Source organism: Corvus kubaryi, unplaced genomic scaffold (assembly GCF_017639235.1).
Source record: "Corvus kubaryi isolate FWS band 111438036 unplaced genomic scaffold, C.kubaryi_AGA036_p1.0 37398, whole genome shotgun sequence".
Classification (NCBI taxonomy): domain Eukaryota; kingdom Metazoa; phylum Chordata; class Aves; order Passeriformes; family Corvidae; genus Corvus; species Corvus kubaryi.
This window is the reverse complement of record NW_024581137.1, coordinates 25,587,091-25,611,953: the sequence shown is the minus strand read 5'-3', so window position 1 is coordinate 25,611,953 and position 24,863 is coordinate 25,587,091. Positions and strand designations below refer to the sequence as shown.

General features: G+C 37.0%; 1 protein-coding gene across 2 annotated transcripts in view; it reads right to left on the bottom strand.

Moving 5' to 3' along the window:
* Positions 1-24,863, bottom strand: part of SKAP2 (src kinase associated phosphoprotein 2) — a 120,317-nt gene that overhangs the window by 41,408 nt on the left and 54,046 nt on the right. For both annotated transcript variants that reach the window (XM_042043477.1, XM_042043478.1), the window contains exons 5-6: positions 7,359-7,436; positions 6,552-6,635 (exon numbers count right to left, since the gene is read on the bottom strand). In XM_042043477.1, coding sequence (XP_041899411.1) covers positions 6,552-6,635; positions 7,359-7,436 — 162 coding nt within the window. The remainder of the gene's footprint in view (positions 1-6,551; positions 6,636-7,358; positions 7,437-24,863) is intronic.

The window sequence follows — 24,863 nt, the reverse complement described above, 5'->3', positions numbered from 1 at the left end:
TTCTTTCAGCGACCATTATAGCAATAGACTAGACTTAGCATTGCTACTTTTACTTCCAATTGTCTTAGCAGTAACCTCTGATTAAAGTCCAACGGGGCATCATGCATATACCTCAAATGTTGAAAATGAGGAAATTCTAAGACAATGAGTTACTTCACAGATCTAACTCAGAACCTGATAAAGTTGAGAGGAAGACTCAGTATGCATTCACACTCCCTGGGGCAACAAGCCAGAGATAAGACCTAGTATGTCCTGAGAAATGGCTCCACAAATACAGAATGGCAGAACACAGGTCAGCTACAGCTCAGCTGCCTGCTCTGATGGTGACAAACAGTGGAGGTCTACAAATCCCATTTGCTCCTGCAGAATACACCTTTTCAGTCAGGACTGGAGACCAACCCCGTCACCTGATCACCACAGAGCATACCACAACCCACAGTAGCTGCTTGGCCAGGCAAAGTAGTCAGGTGCAGACTTGAAGGCAGAGCCATCCTGGGATTATCAGACTCAACAATCACCTCGACTTCACTCATCAGCACAGGCTTGCAGCTAAATGAGTTTGGACAGACCTGGGCTTTTGGTTTCAAGATGCCCTGTGAAGTTAGGGCCACAGCAACTCCTGTGAACTTTCACATCACAAGTTAAATTGTTTATACCAGAAATATTTTCTGGAGACTGTGCTTTAGGAAGAATTAAACAATTTCTGATATTTGAAAACTTTGAAGACTTAAAGATTTTACTTGAAGACTTAAAATTAGATATTGTTAGTTTTTATAGCAGGAGTCTTAACAGTAGCTTCAAGAAGCACATTTACATTACAGATATTTAACTTTGATTTTAAACCCTCAAATCAGAACCAGAGTTTTGCTTAGGCAGGAATTCAACAGCATATTTAGGGTGAATTAGGGAGACATGCTGATGGAACACTCCTCTCTGACAAGCAGTAACATTTTTGCTGTTATTTTCTCAAAATAGAGCTTTTCAATTCAACAACAGGAAACCCATAAGTTGTCCCAGAAAAACATAAAACAGAAATGCAAAAAGTGTAATAAGTCTTTGTAAAAACAAAAAGGATTGTGAACATCATCAAGCATAACTTGTTCCACAATGAAGCCAAATCTCATTTCAGCATAAGCTATCCTTTGCTCTCATCTGCTCATCCTCCTCTCTCCCCTTCTTCCCATGTCAGGCACATAACAAAAATAAATCTGGGTCTGTGTAGATCATTTTGCAACAGGAATTTAAAATCATAAAGAAGTAGTATAGCAGAGGGGAGAATCAGGCACCAAGTACTAAAAAAAAAACCCCAAAGCTAGTACACAGATATTTGAGAGAAATAAATATGGGGGGGAGGGGGGGACGACCCTATATTTAAAATAGAGAAAATTCAGATCTGAATAAAATTTGAAAGCCTTTAAACATTTCTCTTACACATAAACTTCATTCATCCTAAAAAGAGTTAAATGTTGTTAACAGAAACAGGGCCAATATTATATTGGGTAAAGAGAGTCTCAAGGGAAGCAGAGCAAAAGCATTCTGAAGTAACCTTGCGTAACTAAGTCCATGGGAACATTTAAAACAAAGAAGGGTAAACCTTCAATGAGATCTTGAAATTACTGGGTTGTAAATTTGAGGCCTAAGGCGATGTGCTCATATTATTAGCACATGTAAAAAGAATTAGTGCCTTCTGAAGAACAGAGAAGACTCGGATGGTAGAAAGGAAAGAAGTTACAGAGAAAGACATAAGGAACAAAGGCAAACAAAGATTTCAGAGAGTGATAAAGTATTTATAGATACTATTAGAGTCTATAATTTAACTCTCTTCATCTTGAAATTAGGAGCCTGTAAGATTTTAGCGTTTACATGGCTTCATGCTAAATGTAGTTTCACATACTTTACCATGTGCTATCTAAAAATAGTTCAGTGTAAGTATCTCCAAAATGGTAATTCCTTTTCCAGCTTTTGGAACAGTCTTTTCCAAACGCATGCACAAAAGTTCTTCCCTTTTAGACAGCAGATCTGAAATGTCATCACCTTTTTTTTCTTCTTCTTTCCTTTAATCTAGTCCTCTGAGAAATTGAAATTGTAAAATAATTAAGAAATTGAGGCAGTGATTTTGGGGACTGAATTGTTTATATTCAGTTTGCTTATACCCAGTAGTTATTTTCTAAATAATACATTATTAACAGCAAGTGTGACTCTCAAGGTCTGAATTTAACAGTCTCATAGCAGAAGATCCAGTACACATTAGACAGACGCCTTTGATTGACATCACCCTGCTACAACAAAGTCCTGTTGAACGTGCAAAATTCCCTTTTCTGACCAGATAGAAGTAGTTCACCACTGACCTGGTCATCACTATCTTATTATTCAGAGAAATCCAAAATTATCATGTCCATGTTAAAACTAAAGAAACTGAAAAAAAAATAAATTCAGACTTTTCTAAAAGTCTCTGAATTATACCCCTCTTTAACATCATATTACTGGCGGGCAGGCAGATACCATTTTCAAGTTATAAAAATGAAAATAAATTTTTAGTGCCCATTAGCAGGGGGAAAATTACCATAATGTTATCAATTACTGTCTTGCTAAACATTTAGCTGATCTCTCCAGTTTGCTGAGACAGAAGGGCATATAACATTGTGGCCTAGTGAGAAAGAAGTAATGAAGCCATTAATTCAATCATTTATAAAGCAACAAATTAACATTCCTTCTTCACATGCATTTTGAGGTCTGAAAGGTTATCCATACCATCTCAGTGTCTAAGGACACAGGAACAGCCACAGATCATATAGAAAAATGATAGGAAACCAGGGTACTCAATTCAGGGTGCCACTGCATAGAAGAAAACGAAAGAGAGGACTATAAAAGATTTATGGAAGGAAAAACTATGAAAAAGAGGACCAGGCAAGCTTCTCAAAATCCCACCCAGCTCTGACATTTGAACACACTCCTATGCAATGTTGTGGGCCACGTGCTGGCAACTGATACCACAGCATAGGCATAAATACACACATGCTTCCTGCAATACCTATTTCTGATGTGTGATTAGCTCAAACCTTTAAGCCTTGTTTCTCCATCTATTCCATTTATCAGTGATCAAGGGAAAAAAACGCAGGTGATTCACTTAGACCTGTCTATATTGCAGGGATAAATTACATTGTTTCACTACCCAATGCTACACCAAATGTAGGAGAAAATAGAAGAGAAAACAGGGAAAAAAGACACCAGCCTGCAGGCATCACAACTGTGGAAAGGATGCTTGTAGTCTTTTAGGTGAACACATACACATACACACACACACAGCCCTTTACTGTATTTCACAGGCTTTATCTTGCACTATATACTTCTGGATTAGGCCTCACATTTTTCATCATTCAGCTTAGAGTAAATGATTCTTCCTTACATGTTTGTGAGCTTTATACACTTCCACGCTTCTTGCTTTCCCAATGCAAAAAGGAGAAAGAAGAATTAAAACTGTTTTGGAAACAACAAATCTATACAAATAATAAAAAGGCATCCTATAGCCTCATGTTTATCTCTGTTACACTTCCACTGATACTTAAGCGTGAAAATCAAACTTTGGCTAACAAAAGACACATCACAGCAGACACAAAATAGCTTTCACAGATTATTCACTTATGTGTCTGGTTTTAAAAACAGACACAATTCAAAACAAGCCCAGATGGACATAGAAATCCCTGATGCTTGTCAGCAACACATCCCCCAACAAACAGGCACTAGCAGCCCATTACCCATTTAAAGTGAGGTGGGCTGCAGGACTGAGTATGTATGGAATCCTTGTCACTTTGAAAGCAGGTTCACAATTTGCACAAAGCCACCAAACACACGTTTCAGTGCTCTTCTACAGCTGGTCAGAACACACATTGAATTTCTACATGGTCCAAGTTATCAAGGGTCACAGTAAACAAAGAAGGCCCCCAGCACAACAGTGTACTACAGCAGGTACCACTGCTGGCCACAACAGTGGGAGTGAAAACAGTTCCAGTGAGTAAATGCCAGACCTGCTCAGGATTGTCTCATCACACACCTCATCCATGCTGACAACCTGCAGCTGAACAGCATGATAAACTGCAGCACATACGCTCACAACCATTAGGATGACAGCTCACTTTTAACAGCAAACTAGTCTGCCATGGCTGGTGACCAGCTTCTGCACAATGAAGAGCTGCTTCTGCACTGAACAGGCATTTTATATACAATGGCATCACAGGCCTGAACAAAGTACCTCTGACCAGTCTAGAAAAAACTTTTTTTATTCAAAGGCAAGTTCAGGAGTGACTTAGTCATCCCATATTACAAGATTAAGTCACTGCACCATGCTTAACTAGTTTTTCTGCACTACAAGCACCAATCCAGTGGAGATAGGGCAGAAATTCATGCATCTGACTTGTTTGCTTCCTCCATGAATTACTGTTTGGAGTCCAACCATGCCATGCTCTCTCCAACTATGTGAAAGGAGGTTGTAATGAGGTGGGAGTCAGCCTCTTCTTCCAAATAACAAGTGATAGGACAAGAAGAAATAGCCTCAAGTTGCACCAGGGAAGGTTTAGATTGGATATTAGGAATTTTTTTTTCACTGAAAAGGTTGTCAAGTATTGGAACAGGCTGCGCAGGGAAGTGGTGGAGTAACCATCCCTGGAGGTATTTACTAGACATGTAAATGTGGCACTTAGGACAGGGTTTAGTGGTGGGCTTGGCAGTGCTGTGTTAACAGCTGGACCCAATGATCTCAGAGGTCTTTTCCAACCTAAATGATTCTGTGATTCAATGCAGTTCCAATGGACTATGTGCCCCTCCCACATAGGAGAGGTTATGGTTAAGAGGACCTACCCCAAACAATCTGCAGCCTACAAAAGCTGTAAATGCATTAGTCAAAAAAACTGTCTATAGATTCATAAACAAAAGAGATCCCACAAAATATCACAGTCAACTCCTAACATGACCCCAACATTCTGAGTGCTAGGGAATGTATTTCCATGTATCTTAGCATTCAACACAGGTATTAAAAATTGCAACACAGACTTGATAATCAGGTTGTTGCAAAACAAGAAAAAAAAAAAACGGACTAAGGCCAGGTGGGCAACATGCCTGCCTTAATACAAAGGCCGTATGCTAGAAAGCATAAATAGTCATTAGCATAACCACAAGGAAAAGAATGTAAAAAGAAAAATCAAACCTTTTTTTTTTCTAAAAAAATAGCAGACAAAAATACAAAGATTTTGTAATCAAGAACAATCTTTGTGACTTAGCATTATATTCTGAAAAAACAATTGCCATTTTTAAAGTAATAGGCAATGTATAACTATATATATAAAAATAAACAGCACATGATCATTTTCCAGAGAAAGAAATCAATCAGTACTGACAAATCAGTATTATGCCACATCTCAAAATTTCTGAATGAAGATTGTTCATGTTTGTGAAGCTTGATCAACCTGTAAATCCCAAGAGTATAGAAGAAAAGGGAACATTTAGCAGATATACTAGCAAAACTCTGAAAACATGATGGGAAACTAGCAAAATGAAAACCAGACTTAAAATTAGACTCTCTACATCTTGTATTTTTAAAGAGAGGATGAGCGTAAATGAGCCAGTATATCAAGGAATGAAACAAACTGGAGCAAATTATATTAGTCTTAGTCATAATATTAGTCATAATAACTACCTGCAGTAATCTCAAAAATAAAAAGACAAACATAAAAAGAAAAATAAAGAAACTACTTCAATGGAAAGTTTGCCCTGGAATTTTTTCCTTTTTGCACGGGGGTGGTCAGGGGGGAAGACATTATTTTACTTTTAAAATTTACTCAGATATACTTATGTATGATTTAGTTTACCCTTAAACTCAAACGTACATGGCACACCACTTAAATATGTTTTATTTGACTGTCAATTTTAAAAATTCAAAGTAGTATCACAACATTTATGCGAGATTCTTTCCAAACTGGCCATTTAAAGTTAAAAGTCACCTTCAGAAGTTTGCTTTAGTTTCCACGGCTGGCTTTGGTTAAATACATTACTTAATTTCTAGCTTTTCCAGAACAGAAACTATTTTAAAAGAAACAAAGAACTCCACTATGCAGCTTTTAGATTAATGTTTTCCTGGATAGAACCATCTCTAAGGAACTTGGAAGGTATAATTACTATAGGGTATTTTCAAATTAATATCCTATTTGGAGAGAAACAATATTTTCCATCTAGTAACACAATTGAGTACCAGCATACTATCAAACCAAACAGCCAGCTGTTATTGGCAAACAAAGCAGTTTTACAAGAAACTTAAATATTTTTTCCTCAGTTTCCCTGCTTTAGAAAACATGTATACCACTTACAAGTTCTGAGAAATATTTACACATTTTAAAAATTCATAGCACTGTCCAAGAATAGTTTAAAAGAAATGAACTTTCTTTTAAAAGATTCATTCCATTTCTTAAAATTACCTTTGATTCACTGTTTCCAACTCTACTAAAATTTTCATATCCTTTTGTGCATTAAAACATCATTTCTATAATAATTGTTGTAAGTACCTTTGTCGCTTCCATAGTAATAGAAGACCGTCTTGCTGATAGCACACCAACGCCTCTGCCATTCAAAGCCAAGAAAACTGTGGTCTGAAATTAATACAAAATGTGTTATATCAGTTTATGCCACCATTGAACAAAAATGTGTTACTTCTTTTCAAGGGTGAGGTAAGAGGGAGGAGGAGCCAGGAAAAGACACTAAGGAAAGGAAACTAAGGAAATGCATGGCACTGAGAAGGAAATTAGAAATTAGAAATAAAAAAATGTAAGAAAACAAATAGGAATTTGAAATCACATAAAGAGGGAAGTCATGTGTAGCATTAAATATAAGGAAATAATTAACAACTTCCTAAATATTTCCTAGAGTTATCGCAGCATTAAGTGGGTATTAAAGTGACAATATAAGATTTATTGAATCAAGGTAAATATTGACTGAACCAAAGCTGAGATCAATATTTGCCCTCTTGAAGGAAAATAAATCTTGATGCTCACTGAAACATGAAGTCAACATATGGTACTTGTACATACGTTCCTAATGTTTTCTTCAAAAACACCTGAAAGTCTTTGAATTATGGCTGACTGCACTTTCACAGCACGATTTTGTTAGTCAATAAAGAAATAGAATTTTCTTTCAATACTATAGGAGCAATTATGTGCTATGCTTCTTTTGCATAATAATATTTCAATGTTTCAGCTTCTACTGATTTTATCACTCCTGTATAAAGTTGTTCGTGTGTATAACATCAAATACAGACATACAGACTTCCCAGACATTAAATATGCACTAGCTTTCACAAAGATAACTAGACTTACCTTTTCTACGTTTTTCCAGATATCCAGCCTTCAGAACAAACTGAAGATCTTGAGCTGCAACAGGAGGAAACTGATTCCCTGAAAGAAAAACACATTCTGTAAAGCACTGCTTTTCAAGAAAACTGCTATAGGAGCATTAATAAAACTATGGATTTTACACTCTCAATATGCAGGAGCTACTGAAAAAAAAATAATACTAGTAACTGTTATGCCAGATTATTTCAAGTAAATGAAACGTCTACCTATCAATGTCAGAGCTGTTGCTGTTGTGCTCACCATTTGAGTAAGGAAAAATATAGCTGCATAACAGGCCCTGCAAGTCTCAGAAGGAAAACTATGTAATTAAATGAAATACAGCAACTGCTTTGAACATAGTCTGTAAAGTAATTTGGATAATGAAACCACTAGGTTTTCAAATGTGCAAACAAAATCAAGAATCACAATTGAACACACATCAGAAATGTGGGTTTTGATACCAGCTTCACACAAAAATGTCTTGAAACAACATACAAGGTGAAGACCCTCTATTACACATCTACAAGAAAAGAAACCAGATGAAGAGACAATAAAAGGTGCTGCCTGTTGCTGACAGATATTGCCTCATTTACAATATGACCCAAAACTACTGCCTATAGGATCTGTAAGGTGAGAGCGGATAAACCAAAGACATTGCACAGAGGTCTACAAAACTGTTGACCTACAGACACTAATTTTAGCACATTGTACAATATGTCTGCATCTGCAAAATGTGGAGTATAGCTCACTGTATTTTTTTCCTTTTTCTCAACTGCTAATTCATAGAAGAGTAAGACCAACCAGTCGACCCTGCCTCATCTTAAAATACAACTTTAAATGTTAAAAACTGTGTCTTCTTACAACCTTTTCCTCCTAAAACAAAATGATGATTTAAACAGAACTCGTAGTAATAAGAACAAGAATATGTTAGATGTATCTAATATTTAATATTTAATATGAATATAAATATCATACTGCTTACCCCAAGCAAAAAAGTAGAACAAAAGGTACTCCTGTGCTGCTGGGGTTTTTAAGTGCATGTAAGCAACACAGTGAAGTTCCCACTACTTATTATCATCAAATATTCATAAGAGTCACTGTAGGTAGGTGGCAAGTTTACAAGGCAGCAATTATTCATCAGAATGTATGTAATCTCATTATGTTCTATCAGTATAAACATACAGAAAAAGACTGATACTAGCAGACAAATTCGGTGCTAAAACAGCACTTTAATATATGTAGTTTGGGTGAAAGATCAATGGTCTGACCTTGAACCAAGCACTGTCTCTGGAAGGTGATGTCAATTTCCTGGTTTTTTAGGTTGTTCCTTAGGACAGATTTTTTTTTAATTCAGTGTTCACAAATGAGTTGCTTTATGGTAGTCTTATTTAAATACAGTTGTGACAGGAAAAAGACAAGAAAGAGACAGGAACATGCAGAGAATGCTTTTTTTTAAAGCATGAAAATATTCAAAATGAGTAGACATTCCTTAAATAATATGCTCTTTAGAGTGCAAAATATTCTGTTGGATACCAAAAGACAGTAGATAGAATTTTACTTACATTGATATTTCCACTTTACTCTTTTATTAATACTACTTTCTAAAGATTAGGAGTACATTAATTTCTATCTTAGCTTCTATGGAATTCTGACTATTGTGTTAAAAATACAAGAGCACAATGAACATGCATTTTAAAGCGATGCAGCTGTCCTCCCTTTGCTTGGTAATATGCAATCAAAGCCCATCATTAAACGGGAATTTAACACAAAGACACTTGCTGGCTGGTATGTGATAAGTTTAACAGTTACTTTAAAAGGTGATGTAATTATGGTATTATGAGAGGGGGAGGTGAAGAGTTTTACAAATATGCATCGTGGGCTGCTTTATATTGGTCATTGGGAGGCATCAGTGTGCAACACTTACAACTCTACCTCACCCAGTAGGGCTCATCTTAGAACAGCGCAACCCCACAGATGAGGAAGCCATAAAACCTAAGTAAACAAACAAACAAAAGCAGCTCACTCTTAAATTTTACAATTTAAGAATTTCATTTAGATCTAACTTTACCCAATATTGTTTGTATCTGTTTGGGTTTCGATGAGGAAGCTTGGCCAGTCATCATTTAGTGAACAGTCAAATCAAATGGGGCAACACAGTCCCAGAGAAGCACATACTTTGGGGACTCCTCAATGTTGTTATTCTGTCATCTGAACTGACTACTTCACAGAGGCAAAATTCCACTCTCAATTCTGCTACTTCTGCTGAGACAAGTCAGGATAAATTTGGTGGTGGTATTTTCTGCAACTACATTTATTTTGCACAGGGCACTGAAAGCTTGTGAGGAAAAGAACAGGCATGAAAAAAGGCAGTGTTTCACTATCCACTGCCACTGCAGAAAGAAGTCCTCCTCCCACCCTTAAGTTGTAGAGAAGCCAGTTTCTTCTTCTATTCCTCAAAGCAACTGAGGCAGTAACTCCAAAAAACAAACTGCAGCTGGTCACCCCACTGCCACTCACAATCTGTAAGTAGCTGAAGCAGAAAAAGATCATATGCATGTTATTATCCTTCTGTCAGAGAAGCCTGGGAGCCAAAAAATATGACAGAACTTTAGTCGAAGGGCAGGAGAAAACAGACCCAGTTGTAATATCCCAAGACACATACAGCTGTAGAAGAAAGAAAAAGCATAAATCTGTTTAAATTCCTTCTTTCATTGCCCTGTACCTTCAGAAGGAAGGGGAGGGAGAATAAGTAGTATGAAGAGCATAAAGGAAAGAGAAAGAACCACCTCCTCCCAGATTCTCACGAACCACAGGTGTTGTGCATATGTGGCAGGAAGAAGGCACAAACATGGATATACCCTTTTCCCAGTACTACAACAAAAACAACAGAGGGAAGAAAGAGGAGAGAGTGACATCTTCCTTACAGTTACTGCCTAGATTCTGCATGGAAGACTTCGAAGTTGTATGATCTATCTTTCTTCCATTTTTCATTCCTTTACTGTCTTGTCCACATCTCAAACAGGATTTAGAGTGAACTGCAACTGCTAGATGTGGGAACCCCCAGCAGAAAGTGTGGAATTTATGTAGTAAGTTAGTTTTTGCAGTTGCTTTCAATCAGGATATTGCTTCCCCATTCATTTGAAATGTATCAGGCTTGGCACAAATCTCATTTAAAAAGTATCACTAAAGCAATGCTTCGATATAGTAAAGCAGCATTTTTTTACATTACACCAACAGCTGAGATCAGAGGTTCATTAGTTGACTGCAGCATGAAACTTTGAATTAAGACAGCTCCTTCTATAAAGAATCTAAGACAGGGGAATACTGCTAAGAAAGAAGGCATTACTATTTAAGTAAAGAACCATAAAGCAAATTAAACAACATGCTTCAAATCACATACTTTGTTAGAGTTCAGAATTTCCCACGTTATACTCCCATGCACACCCCAGGATGTCTTCATGACAAGGAGAATCCTCCCCTTCCCTCATGGATGCAGGTGAAATGGCCGGAATTCCAGTTATCTGTAATTTCACTGGAGATTATCCACTGTAAGAAATTAAATGTAGAGATGCAAGAAGCTTGTGTCCTGGGGATGTAGACGGCACCTACAGGTACCACCTTTCTTGGGTGTCTCAATGTCTATTGATAAGAGACTTATGGTCAAGCCCACTACAAGATCTGAGCAAAACTTCTCTCCTAAAATGAGACCAGCAGAGATCACCATGCCTTCCTACCTACTACCTACCCCTGTATGGTCTGTTTCCAGATAGGACGAAAGGATTTAGAAATAAAGGTGTTAAAAGGACCATAGTCTTCCCTGGTTTCTCCTTTGGCACACTGTAATTTTTTAAGCCAATTTTAAACACCAAAGAGAAAAGTGGCATTGTGAGTAAGAAATGCTCTGTGGCTTGCAGCTATGTGGGTTTATACGTAGAGAAAGGCACAATGATTGCTTTTGTTAACTCTTCCAGACCTAATTTCTGCCATGTCATTGTCCTGACAGTGGCGGGCAAGCACAGAGTTGAGAATATGAAAACGTCTCATTTCCATTCCTGAGTTTCTACCTCATAAATAATGTCCTGAACCTAATTCTCTTGATGTGAAGATCAGTTCAAAACTATCCAATATTTAGGGAGATGATTATCTTGTATACCCAATACATGGTATAAAATAGGGAAGGTCCATCTGCTTAATGTTACAGGTTTTCCTTCATTCTTGACCACCCACTCACAGAAGGGTCTCCCACAATAATTTCTCTTCCTATCCTGGTGGGAATTACTCCAGTGTACTCCAAAATAAAATCTGCAAGTTATGCTCTGCATGCATATTTTCAGACTGATGTGTACAAAAGCCATCAAAGACCAGGTCAAAATATTTATGAGGTCTAAACCTTCATCTTAGAGAAAAGTAAATTATATGTATAATGCACTGGGCTCTTCCTCTGGGTTCTAGGCACTCTTGTGCCAAGTGAGTAGCTGGCAGTTATTATAATACTATTGCTGCCAGGCTAAAAATTCCTCCAGTGAAAAGAAAGTGAAATGCTCTCACTCAAGCATAAAGCCAGCTTTACCAGTCATGCTTTGACTTCAGAAAAACATTAATGTTATTAACATAGGTGTATTAATGTACAGGTTCCACTGCACAACTCCCACAAACACAGAATAACTTGTGATTCAGAAAGATCTCAAAACTATGGATTCTGGTACAATTTTTGCGGCTTGGTAATCAAACAGGCAAAAGCCTGAATGATGTAATTTTTCACCTTACTGCAACAGTGAATATGGTCCATTACATAAAAACAAGTTTCATCAGTGTCACTTCACAGCATGAAATGCAATCATTGTGCCTGGAATTTTGATTTTTGTATGACCTAAAGATGTAAAAATTTCATCCCGTATACAAAATAAATAAAGAAAAACCAGGTTTTATTATTCTGCACTGTTTACCAATAGGATTTTTTTTTTACTTCTGCAATGTGGGCTAAGGGATACATAAAGCAAGAAATAATCAGAGGTCAATGCATTTTAAAGAGGTGCTTAGCATGCTTATGGGAAGTTAAACAGGCGAAGTGGAGATAAGTGTAATTCAGTAACAGCTAAGTGGTTGATTACAGCTTGCTTTCCTAGTAGAGGACCAGAGGTTTAACCATTGTAACAGTAAAGTCATCTTGCTCAAATAAGAATAATTCACTATTCTTGATTCCTTGTAAAAGAAAACTGACAGGAAAAAATACGTTAGTTTGATTATATGGAGAAAACAGTGATTGCTATTTTTTATCCTCTTCTAACTAAAAAAAAAAAATAAAAATACGATCATAATTAATAATACAATTATTAAAAATTTTTTTCAGCTTTCTTTTTATTGCATTGAAAACCCTTAGTGTCATCTGAGAACTTACTGAGGGTGCACTCGAACCCCTCATCCAAATCATTGATAGAGACATTAGACAGAAATGGTCCCAGTAGCGACACAGCAGGATGTAACTCCACTCCCCACCACTCTCTGAGCCCAGCCAGCCAGCCAGTATTTTAGCCAGTGAAGAGGTCACTGGTACAAGCCATCGGCTGTCAGCTGTTCCAGAATGTGCAGGAGACAGCGTCAAAGGCTTTACTGAAGTCTAAGGAGAAAACATCCACAGCCCTTCCCTCATTCCCTAGGTGGGTACCTGGTCATAAAAGGAGATCAGGTTGGTCAAGCAGGACCTGCCTTTCCCAGACCCCTGCTGGCTGGGCCTGATCCCCTGGTTGTCCTGTATGTGCTGCATGATGGCACTAAAGATGATCTGTTCCATAACTTTCTTCGGCACTGAGGTCAGACTGACAGGCCTGTAGTTCTCTGGATCCTCCTTCCAGCTGTTCTTGTGAATGGGTGTCACATTGGCCAACCTTCAGTCACCTGGGACCTCCCCAGTGAGCCAGGACTGATGAAAAACAATGGAGTGGCTTGGCGAGCTCTTCTGCCAGCTCCCCCAGTACCCTTGGATGAATTCATCCAGCCCCATAGATTAGTGAATGTCTGAGCGGCACAGCAGGTCACCAACTACTTCCTCCTGGGTTTCAAGGGTCTCTTCTGCTCCCTGTCTACCAGCTCAGAAGGCTGGTTGCCCTGAGGATATTTGGTCTTTCTGTTCATGACTGAGGCAAAGAAGGCACAAAGTACCTCTGTCTTTTCCTCATCCTTGATAACAGTGTTCCATCTCTGAACCTAATAAGGGATGGAGATTCTCCTTGGCCTTCTTTTTGTTGTTAACGTATTTATAAAATCATTTTTATTATCTTTCACAATGGTGGACAAATTAAGTTTTTGCCTTTCTAACTTTCTTTCTACACGACCTAACAACATACTTGTACTCTTCCTGAGTTGCCTGCCTCTACTTTCAAAGGTCATAAACTCTTTTATTCCCAGAGTTCCAGCAAAAGGTCCTTGTTCAGCCAGCCTGGTCTTCTTCCCCACCAGCTCGTCTTTTGGACATTAGGACAGCCTGCTCCTGCAGGAAATGCAGAAAATAGGTGGTTTTGTCCTCGAGCACAGGGTTCTTATGCTATCTCTCAGGCTGCAATTTGAAATTGGCAGAGATATTCTGAATACATTTGTGTTAAAGTTGAGCAAAGAGCAATGTTTCTAGCAACACAAAAAAGTTATTTAATCTTCTTTTCCTCCCTCCTACCGCCCTTCTCACACACTTCTTCCAAAATTCTTCATAGCTCTCTGTTTCATTTTGATCTGGAAATACAGCATTTACCCATTTTTAATAGCTACTACAGAAGGATTCAATTATCTTTGAATCTGTACATAGCAATACCCTGGAGTCACATCTGTTGCACAAGCACTGTGAATCTAGGCTAAAGAGGAGGTGGTTTATTTTCATATGCATATCTTCTCCCTGCATTTTTTTTCATTAAAGAGAAGATTAATGTATACTGAATTTGGAAAAAAAAAAATCCCATTTCTTAGTCTTCTGATTAAAGTTATCAGTAGGAAGATCACGTAGAATCTCATTAGTTTCATTACCTGTCTTGAACACTTTCACAAAGACTACTTCAGCATTTTGCAAGTGTAGAAGCCTAGTAGCACTGAATTAGTTTAACATGCAAGAATCAAAAGAAAAATGTTAAAGAAAACACATTTCATTCCAGGAATAAGTGTAATGAAAATATTTAGCTTTTGAAACATTGGTTCACAAAAAGTTGGTATTTTGGTCTTCAAAGTGCTTGTTCCAAAGGCTGCCTAGTCTATGAAGTTTTGCTCTGGAGCCATCCCTAGCCTTACCCATTGTGGTCTCTAATAGTGTACAATAATTTTCACAGAATAACTTGCCTTTATAGATTCCTTTATAGATAGCTCTAAGAAGAGCCAGCAGTGTAGCTAGAATAAAGAAAAAAATTCTTAATGTTTAATAAAGAATACTTAAAGTGCTGTCATCTGTTTCTAGTTTTAATTCTTTCTAATTTGGCATACGAAGTTTCGATTACAATCACTAATACCACATCCTCAGAGGCTTAAATACTGAGTATTTCTTCTGGACTTGTCCCTTAGAAGGCCAGTGCTATAAGCATTTCTCTTCCCTTCCTTCCTGTAAGCAGAGGAGAAGGCAGTGGGCCAGGCAGCATAAAAACCACTGCAATGGATTCTTTACAGACACTAAATCTAGTTCTTTGAAGCAATCAGTATGAGACCTCTTTTTGTCATTTAGCCACTAAACTGTGTATTTAGTTATTTTAAATTTTTAAAATCTTACATTTATGGCTTTTCAATCCTCATCTGTTTTCTGAGCAAAGTTTCTTTATTAGTTGTAGCATTTCATTTGACAAAGAAATGTTCTTTTTTCTTTTAACAAATTACAGGAGTCAGCCAGTTATGACTCCATTCATTAGGATCCACAGCCAAATGGAATTATCCTGGATCACATACTCCTCATCCAAACTTAACTCGGAATTTATAAACTAATATTGTCCTGGATTTGTGCATTCTTTGGATGATTTTCAAATTGTTTCTAAAACACCCACCATTACATTTTGCATAGCATCTTAATGTACAGAGGAGTTCATGGCCTTTACCCCTTGATCCAGATTTAACTTCTACACAGGTATTTATTAAAATTTCACAAATGACACTCATGGTACATGGGGGGATGGGAGGGGAAATTTTAAAAAGTGATGTTTTATGCTGTGAGCAGGCACTATCCCACAGGGTTAGAAAAGGGGCCCCTGAACACTTCACCAAAGCACCCTTCCCAGTTTTGCTGTTTCTCAAAGATTCTGAGGCAAGAAGAAAGAAAGATACAGCAGCAAAGAAAAGGTCTCTTGTACAAGGTCTCCCACTCACGCCACTGCAATGCAAGGCATACAAAAATGTTGTAAGGCATGCAAAAGTTTTGTTTAAAGAATCGCTAAGGTTTACTCAATCATTTCAGCACAAGACCAGTTTCAGTCATCCAGAGGGCCACATTACAGCTACCAGAAAAGTGCATCAGTGGTAGAGATTGGCAATACGAATTCTGCCAGCACAAGAGCTTCAAACTTTGTTATGAGAAATAAAGTAGGCAGGAAACCACAGAGATATAAACAATGTCCCTGCTCTGCAGATAGAACCAAGTCAAAACAGACCATCATGGATCAATTAGAGGCACTGGGAATTCTCATGAAATTATGCAGGCAAGCTGAAATTTCCCAGCGTTGTCTCACAGACAAGCACACACATCCAATTTTGATTAGAAACCCTAAGTAAAGACTCAGAATGTCTACATGATAAGCTTGAACCACAGAAGGTGCTGTTAGCTAATCACAGAAAATTAAAAGGCCAGGAATAAAGAGTCTACAGCTGGAGTATGACCAGCATGATGTCAAATTGCATATGGATAGCATCTTTAACCGCATCATGATTCCTGTATTCCCAGATGGCTAACAGGAAGAAAGTTCTATAGGTTTATCAAACAGCAAGTTAAAAGCTATCATTTAATACACCCAGGTGGAAAATACAATTTTCAGCTTAACATCTAAAACACCTGGAAAAGGTAATACTACAATCGTGCTCTGCAATTTACTATTATTTTTAAATAGCCACCTGGTACACATAAGAATCCCTTATAAATACCCACATATCACAGCACCTTAAGGAAAACTTGAGGTAATCAGAACTAGAAGTTATCTATTACTTTTCTTATTTTGTCATAAAGTTTTTAATTAGTACTTTTGAAGGGTCTAAAATTCCATCTTCAGGCAACTGGCCCTTTTATTTCAGTAAATAAGCCTACACTGAGACTAAGCAATGACAACTATTTAACTGAATATAAGAATGATTTAGTATGTTTTGGCAGAAAAACTGCCAAATGTCATTTATTGCAAATCTAAACAATAAACTTTTCAATTATATTTCAAAATTAGTAGTATATGTTCTTTTACTCTCAATGTCCTAGCAATCCAAGCATTTATTACTCAACAATATTTTGACAGATCTTGTAGAGCCCACTACAGAGTGAGCTCTTACCCAAATTTTGGCAATACCATGCACGTTAGATTTCCCACAAATCACATATTCATTAAACAAAAAGCATATAAATTTTCTTCCTCTTAATTCTGTAATTTCCCTCATTTTTTGCCCTGTCTCTTCTCCTGACTAAGTTCTAGTCTGCATACATACTTTCCTAAACTGTTCTGTTTCTAGAAGCTAGTTTAAGCCCCCTTTTAAAAGCCTTAAGGAAAAAAAAAAAAAAAGAAAGAAAAAGAAGGAAAAAACCCAAAACAGTACAGTTTGAGAAGTGCCAAATTTAGCTAAAGAGAAAAATCTTCCCATGTGAATTTCAGTCTATGAGAGGGATATTTTAGCAGGGGAACCTTTAACTAGTGCTCTGATCAGAAGTATAACACACCATAAATACAATAAGCAATACCCAAGAAATCCTGGGAAACAAGGAAGTTCTCAGACTGCCATGAAAAACCAACAAAAACCTCAATGTAAATTGCATGAGGTTTTATATATGGAAGTCACTTATGCCAACTGGCAGCCCTCTTGGATTAGCTGTGTAGTCTGCAAAGTTCCAACTGTTCTGACTCTTGGCCAAAGGCTTGGCCTGCTAAACTTCTGAAAGGAAACATACATACACACTTTGTGCATTTTAAATGCTCCAACAGCTCATATCCTTGATCAGAAAAAGTTTTAACATTACTGGTTAGAGCTGAAAAATCTTTCATCTGTATGAAGGAAAAGATTCAAATTCCTACAGTCAGTTAAAAACACATCTTTGGAACTGCCAGTTGTGGATTTCAATGAAGAAGTCCTAAGCCAGTATTCATTTTCCACATTTTATGTATTCCTGCAAACACAAAATTATTTGAGTGTTCTGCCTCATTGGCTTATTTTTGATACATTTCTCTACTACTGATAATTTAAGTAAAAAGCTATGCTCAGTGATGAGTGAACTATCACACTCAAAGCTCCTCTGCATTTGAAAGCTAATTTAGTTTAAGATGGAGGTATGACTTTACACTTTACACAGGCAGTCTGCATGTAAAGGCAAGCCTTTTTAAAATAATAGCAGAAGAAGAAAGTCTCATACAAGCCTTTCAAGTTTTCCTTACGGCAGCACACAAAATGCAGATGAAATATAAGTCAGTATGTAGAAGTAGGAAGTTCTGGTAGTATTACAGTCTCTTGCAATGATAACACTGCAGTTAGAAAAATCAATCTACAGAGCAAGACCATGAGAAAAATTAAAGGCAAGAAAATCAAAAGTGACTTATACAGTGCCCTTATTTCCAAGTACTCTGAAAGAGGTAATAAAGAGGTAATAAAAATCCAAAGGTTTTACAGTTCAAAAAACACATCACTGTTTTCAAACCTCCTGTCACAAGTAGGTTGCTACCACAAAGATAAAATATTCTCCTGTTTTGCTGTAATTGCATGGGACCTAACTGAAAAGAACAAGGGAAACACTGTAAGAAGCCAGCATAGCACACTGCAGGAAGCCAGCAGAACACTCCTGTGCTTCCTGAAAGCTTTCCAGATGTAAATTTCAGTTGCCATTCACCTTGGAGTATACTGAGAATGACAGGAAGAACTACCTTCCAATATCAACTCCCAAGTTTTCTGAATGACTACACTATTTTCCAGTCCATTTGAAGGCTCCAGAAAAAAAACCTACACTTGAAGACACAAGCAACAAGAACTCTGGCAGAAGCTGTTTGTCTCTGAACAAGAGAGAGGAGATCTGACCAACTGTTCCAATTCTCCCACAAATCCCATTTTATTACATCTAGTCAATGGAAATATCTATTTCAATTTTTCAAAGATTTTTCTAACTCACACTAAGCTACATAATGTTTCTCACATGACCCTTTGCAGTTCTTACTGGCTTTAGTATCAAATAGAAATATCTGAAATAATATTTTTTGTTTACAGTTAGAACCAATTACTAGAAACTGTGTATGGGATTGAAATCCAAAAATGAAAGAGGATTGCTTATATGATTTGCAAGATGCTAGTTCATCTTCTCCTACGGTAAACATATATAGGTTTCCTTCAGCATCTACCATGGGAAAACCCAAAAGTTAAGGGATTGGAAGTTTATAAATCACAGATACTATCATATGCTGCAACAGGGGTCACAGTTTGGGAAAAGAGAGAATCAAGAGAAGAGCCATGATTGAGTTTTGTGATATCTGTGTAAGAGGAAAAAGTTGACACATCAAGAGAAATGGGCATATTTTACAACTTAAGACTTTTACAATGATGAAGTAGATGAATAAATGTCAGTGGGATTTTTTCCAAACTCGCTCAACTTTCATTTTTTGTCCCTTGATTCTCACACCACACCTGAGTTTTCCTTAAGCCTATCTCTGCAAATAAATCGAATCAAAGATTAGAAAGACAAACCACCCAGAGAATGCAACCACTGCTGAAACTTGAACCAGTTATAACATTAATGGTGTATGAATTAACTGAACCTGATAACGGAGTAGCATTGCTTGGTCTGGTGACAGTATTCAGTGATAGTATTACAGTCTGTGGACATCAGTGGGACAGGATTTATAGGCAACATAATAACCTTTATCAGATAACTAGCAGCACTGGAAAAAAGCCAGACAAGCTTTTATACAGGCAAAAGAGCTCATTTATACAAAAAATCCTCAGTTATTTTCACTTAATAGCAACTGGCTAACACGCATCACTTCTCTACCAACCTGGCATAATGAAACTTGTGAACATGCACCCTCAAAAGTTGCCCTAAAAACAAAGAATTCAAACCTGCAAACATTTGTTTTAAACTAATATACAGTATTATCTTCTAATTTAAAAATGTGTTCATTCAGTTCTCTTTAAAAGAGCACAAAAATAATTGTGTCAAAGCTATAAAATGGTATTACCAAATTTCAATGGAGTAAATATTAAAGTTGATCTATGAACACCAAAAAAAAAAAGGAAATGGAACTTTTAATGGAAATGCTGACACAACTTTAACTATGACAATGTTAAGAGCGCTGCTCTAATAAATCTGTCAGTTTCTGTAATGCCTATGACAATCCCATTAATATGAATGATGTACACTTCACATAGCTTACTACATAGCAACTGCACAAGTTATATCATCTTCATTCCCAGTAACAAATCAGTAATCAATATTTGCAAAAGCAGACTAATCCTTTGCAAAATCGGTGGTTTAGTGATTGAAGAGTTTGCTCAATTTACACAGTTAATCCCTCTTCATCTGCTTGAGCCCTCTATTTATTCCAACCACTTACAGTGGTAGCTGTAGCAGATTAATACATCCCCCTGTGCTAAACATGTCTTGACAATTGACCCAGCATATTGCTGTCAGGATAATCTTTACAAACACTGAGCTTTTCTTACCAAGCCTGAAGGCAACATTTCTAAATCAGAAGTTTACAAATATTCTCAGAAAGATCCCCTCACACATACTATCACTTCTCCATTCAATTATTTCTTTGAGACAGCATCTAACTGTCATATTTTATGGCCCCAAAAAGTACCCTCTGACCTTTTTTTTTTTATTACTAAGGGTGAAAATTACTGTAATTATGAAGTCACACAACGATTTTTTTTTAATCAAGAAATTTCTATAGAAACAGAAAATCAGCAGGAAAATATTGTGTTGCAGCATATTGCTCAGTGAAAAAATGAGATGGCCATCTGTGTAAATACAAGTAAATTAGCATCTTCTATTTTTAAAAAAATGGGCTGAAGCAGTAACACTAAATTAAGATTTCACAAAAAAAAAGGTCGCCATGAAACCCACAGTGAGGAAGTAAAAAACAATAGACTTTAATTAAGCAGAGACGAAAATATTTAGCTACACCTACATATACCTCTGTAGCTCTGAAGTTTACAACAAAGACCTGCATAGTCCTTCAAGATTTTTCTCCATTTTGAGGTTTCTACCCCTACAAGAGGCAATTATTAATCAAAGCATATTTTTCTAAACAACCACAAAGAATTAATGTGGACAGTAGTCCTAGTTACACACTAAATTCATACTAATCTTTTATAACTATGAAGCTATTCATGCTTAATTTGCCATGGTATACAACAGCAGAAGATAAAATATGCAAAGAAATTGACAACTTATAGGAGTAAATCTGAAAATATTTTATAAGGTACAAATGTAAGAACTTGTGTTTAAGGACCAATAAAGTAGAAACCCTTAAAAAGCTAATTTGCATGATCAATCATCATGGTTCTTATTGTTCTTGTTAACTTATTTCAGAGAAGCATGATACTGTATCAGCTGTACAAGGCATAACAACTTTAATGTCCATACAGAACTAAATCTCAGTGTTAGAACAGCACAACTGTTTAATTCTTAAAATTTTCCTAACAGCAGTTTTTGATCTATGGAAAGACAGCATAAAAAAGTTGCTAGGCAGATCAAGGTAGGGGTTTGATTGTTTAAAAAAGAAAGAAAGCATTAAGAGAAAAATCAGAGAGACTGATGGCCAGAAGAGAAACTGAAACATGCTGGTTTGGACAATACATTAATTACTAGGCTACAGAGCCTAAATTATCCAGCTGGCTCTAGAAATGCAGCCTGGATTCAGAAATGAACTTAAACAAAACTGGCACAGCACAGAACACTAACTTAGTCATCAAGTACAGTCACAGCATACATCACAAACTTGATGTCCTTGACTATTTTAATCTGAAATATATCCAGAGGAAAAAAAAAGAAGCCCCATAGTAGGAGCATAACTTGAGGGGGCAATGATGAACTTCAGTACTGAAGGCCATTAAAGCAAAGACCAAGAGAATTTTCTTAAACAGATGAACAACCCCAAAATCAGCATATTCCATTTTTTCACTGTTGAAATCTTGTCTTAAAATACAAAAAACGTGACTGAAGACATGGTACAATATGGACAGCCTAAAGTTTATCACTAACTTGTTAAGCACAGAAAGGTGAAGGTGTCACTGCTGAACAATAATACTTGAAGGGTGAAAGATGTGAGCTGCAGCACAAAACAAGTCAGCATATAGGAAGAAAAAAGAAAAAAAAACAAAAAGACACACCAATCTACTGACTCTCTCTTTCTTCCACCATAAGAAGCAATTAACTTTCTAAAAATAAGAAATTAACCATCTGAAGCTACCTATGATGACACAGATGCAATACTGAATTTCACAACTGTGTCATTTTTGGTGTCCTCTTAAGGCTGAGTAGAAGAAGCAATTTAGGCAGAGTTATTATCCTACAGCACAGTACCCTGCAGTACATAAAACACTCTCTATGCAAGTTCTGAAGAGTTTTAGCCAATTAGAAACTAAAACTTAGAACAGAAATAATTTTCTAGAACTACAATTCTAGATCTTCCCTTGAGGCAAGTCATTAAAAAAGGATGAAATCTGAATCTTACTGGTTAAAAAGCATACTAGAATGTAAGTCTATTAGAAAAAAAAGGCATTGTGTAGGTATGTGGAGGATTATAAATTGCAGAGTGGCTCAACTCAGTATTTTTTCTTAATTTTTCACTAAGCTGGAAACTGTGGTACAAAGTATTTTTTTAAAAAAGATTTCTGTAATACGGAATATGATCTGGTTTAGGAATTTTAATCCTCTGGCAAAACTCTGACAGGGGACTCCAGCAAAGCAATAATGTTACAACTCAAATGTAGCTTCAATATCTAATTGGATTATGGAAAGAGTATCTAATCGTCTCTAATTTGTAATACCCCAAGGAATCAATGGAAAGATCACTTGATGTGAACACAATGAGTACCCTAGACATTGCCTGTTCAATCAAACAACAGGGTTTCACTTTACCCTACTGACAATTTTCCTAGCTGATTAGTTGAAAAAACCCAACTGTGCCTGGTCTTGACTGACCAGTGGATGGAGATTGAAACCACCACTCAGAGGGTTTTCCTGGAAGCTTCCAGGAACATGGCTAAAACACAGAGTTTATGTAGCCGCTCATTACAACTCCTCAAAAAATGTTCCATGGTACCTCGAAATGCTCAGCCTTCTGAGATTTAATCCAATATCCCTCTCTAGTCATGCATTCTCCTATGAACCATTCCGTTCTAGCAACTAGCACCAGAGGCTGCTAATTTGGTCTCTAAATGATGTGAATGCCAAAAAGAGCAAACAAGTAAACAAATGCCATCAAGAGGGTCTGCAGCTAGAGCAAAATCCTAAAATATATTAGACTTCTGTGAACTCTGTCCCACTGCCATTCAGTGAAATTCAGTCAGGAAAAACAACTGGCAAGACAGAGTAAGAGCCAGCATCACCAGTGAAAGACAAAGCTAGGCCAAACTCCTGATGTGCAGCACCCCAAGGTGCCAACAAATGGCACACTGCTTTTGCCTCCAAATCCATGGCAAAGAGCTGAATGAACAGCAGGCTAGAGAATGAGCTCCAAGTCTCTGCAGAGCTCAGCCAAGCAGCCATGGCTCATACTTAAAGGCCAGGCTGCAAAAATGGGAGAAGAAAACCAGCTGGAGAGATCAGACCGCAGCTGGCAGAGCAATGGCAAGACTGACAGGCCAGAATGCTGAAATCCTGAAGCAATTTCTGTAAAGGCAGCAAGGGTCATGAAATATTGCCTAAGGTGCCTGTTAACTCTTTACGGCATGCTGATCCTATGGATTCCTCCAGTTCCCTATAGTTGCAGGGTAGCCCGTAACAGAAAGAAGACTACAGGATTATAGGGTTATAATTGGTTTAACAAGATCTTTTCAGCAGCTGACAGGCAATTAAGTCTTCAGTTTAGCTCTAAAATATTTATTCAGACTTTCCAACTGCATATAAAGACGTCTCTGAGCACATCACAACTCCTGTTACAAATACTAATGACCCCTCTTTAGGACTTTTAAGTAGCTTTCACATAGGTGATGTAGAAGACCATGCACGATTATGTCAGGTTTTTCATATGAATAAAGATATTATCCAAAAAAATGTTTCAAGCAGTATGTATCTTCTCCGAGAATGCTGTAGCATGATGTATTATTACCTGCATTTTGAAGAACAGCCTTATAAATTTTATCTATTTTAACTAGTTAATGTAATCCAATTCTCTTTTTTCAGTATGCCATTTCATCAAAGATGCAAAAAGTATTTTGATTTTAGACATAAACATGCAAAGATGATGACTAATCATTACATGTTTCACTACACAGGTCCCTATCATGCAGAAATAGGAGTGAAAAGATACACTTCAAGGAAAATTTTGTGTTGAAAATGATCAGTTGATTAGGTACAGGGCAAAAGAAAAAATATACAGAGGTTGTCAACACTTCTGTCATGTACAGAAAGGAAAATTAAGAGCCATTTGTTATTCTCAGTTGGAGAGGTCACTAGTGTTATCTTGCACATGATGATTTGATGCACTACATATGATTAATGCTTGTTTAAAGGACACTGCCAAGGTCTCTAGGTCAGACTATGACCTTCCATTTTTTTCAGATATCCATAAACAGAATATTAATAATTCAGTAAGTGCTTTCCTCCCTCTTTAAAATATTTTAATACACTCAGCTACTACTAAAACAAGACCAATAGTAGAAGGTGATAAAATAGCAAGAAAGAAAATTCCAGCAAGGAAGCATTTGCTTCAGACTCATACTTGTTTTATATTATTTTAAATGACTGGTGCAGTTGTAACTATCACTTTCTAAGACTTTCCATTTTAACTGCACAGGTTTCCACAACCTCATGTATATGCATGCCTTGATGCTTTGGGATAAAACTGTATATGCTTCCTCAAAGTCACTTTAATTCTTCAAAATTTTAAAGACAAAAGCAAAGTGAATGTACTTGCTTCTTTTAAAAAGCAAAGCTCTCAGAAGTCACTGAGACGTTGCATTTTTATACGATGTGTACAAATTGTATTCTTAAATTGTGTTCTTACATGTCCAGCTAGAGCTTTAGTTCTCTTAAAAATCTAACTTTAGGCATTAGAAAATACACAGTAAAAAAAGGAAGGAAGGAAGGGAGGGAAGGGAAGGGAAGGGAAGGGAAGGGAAGGGAAGGGAAGGGAA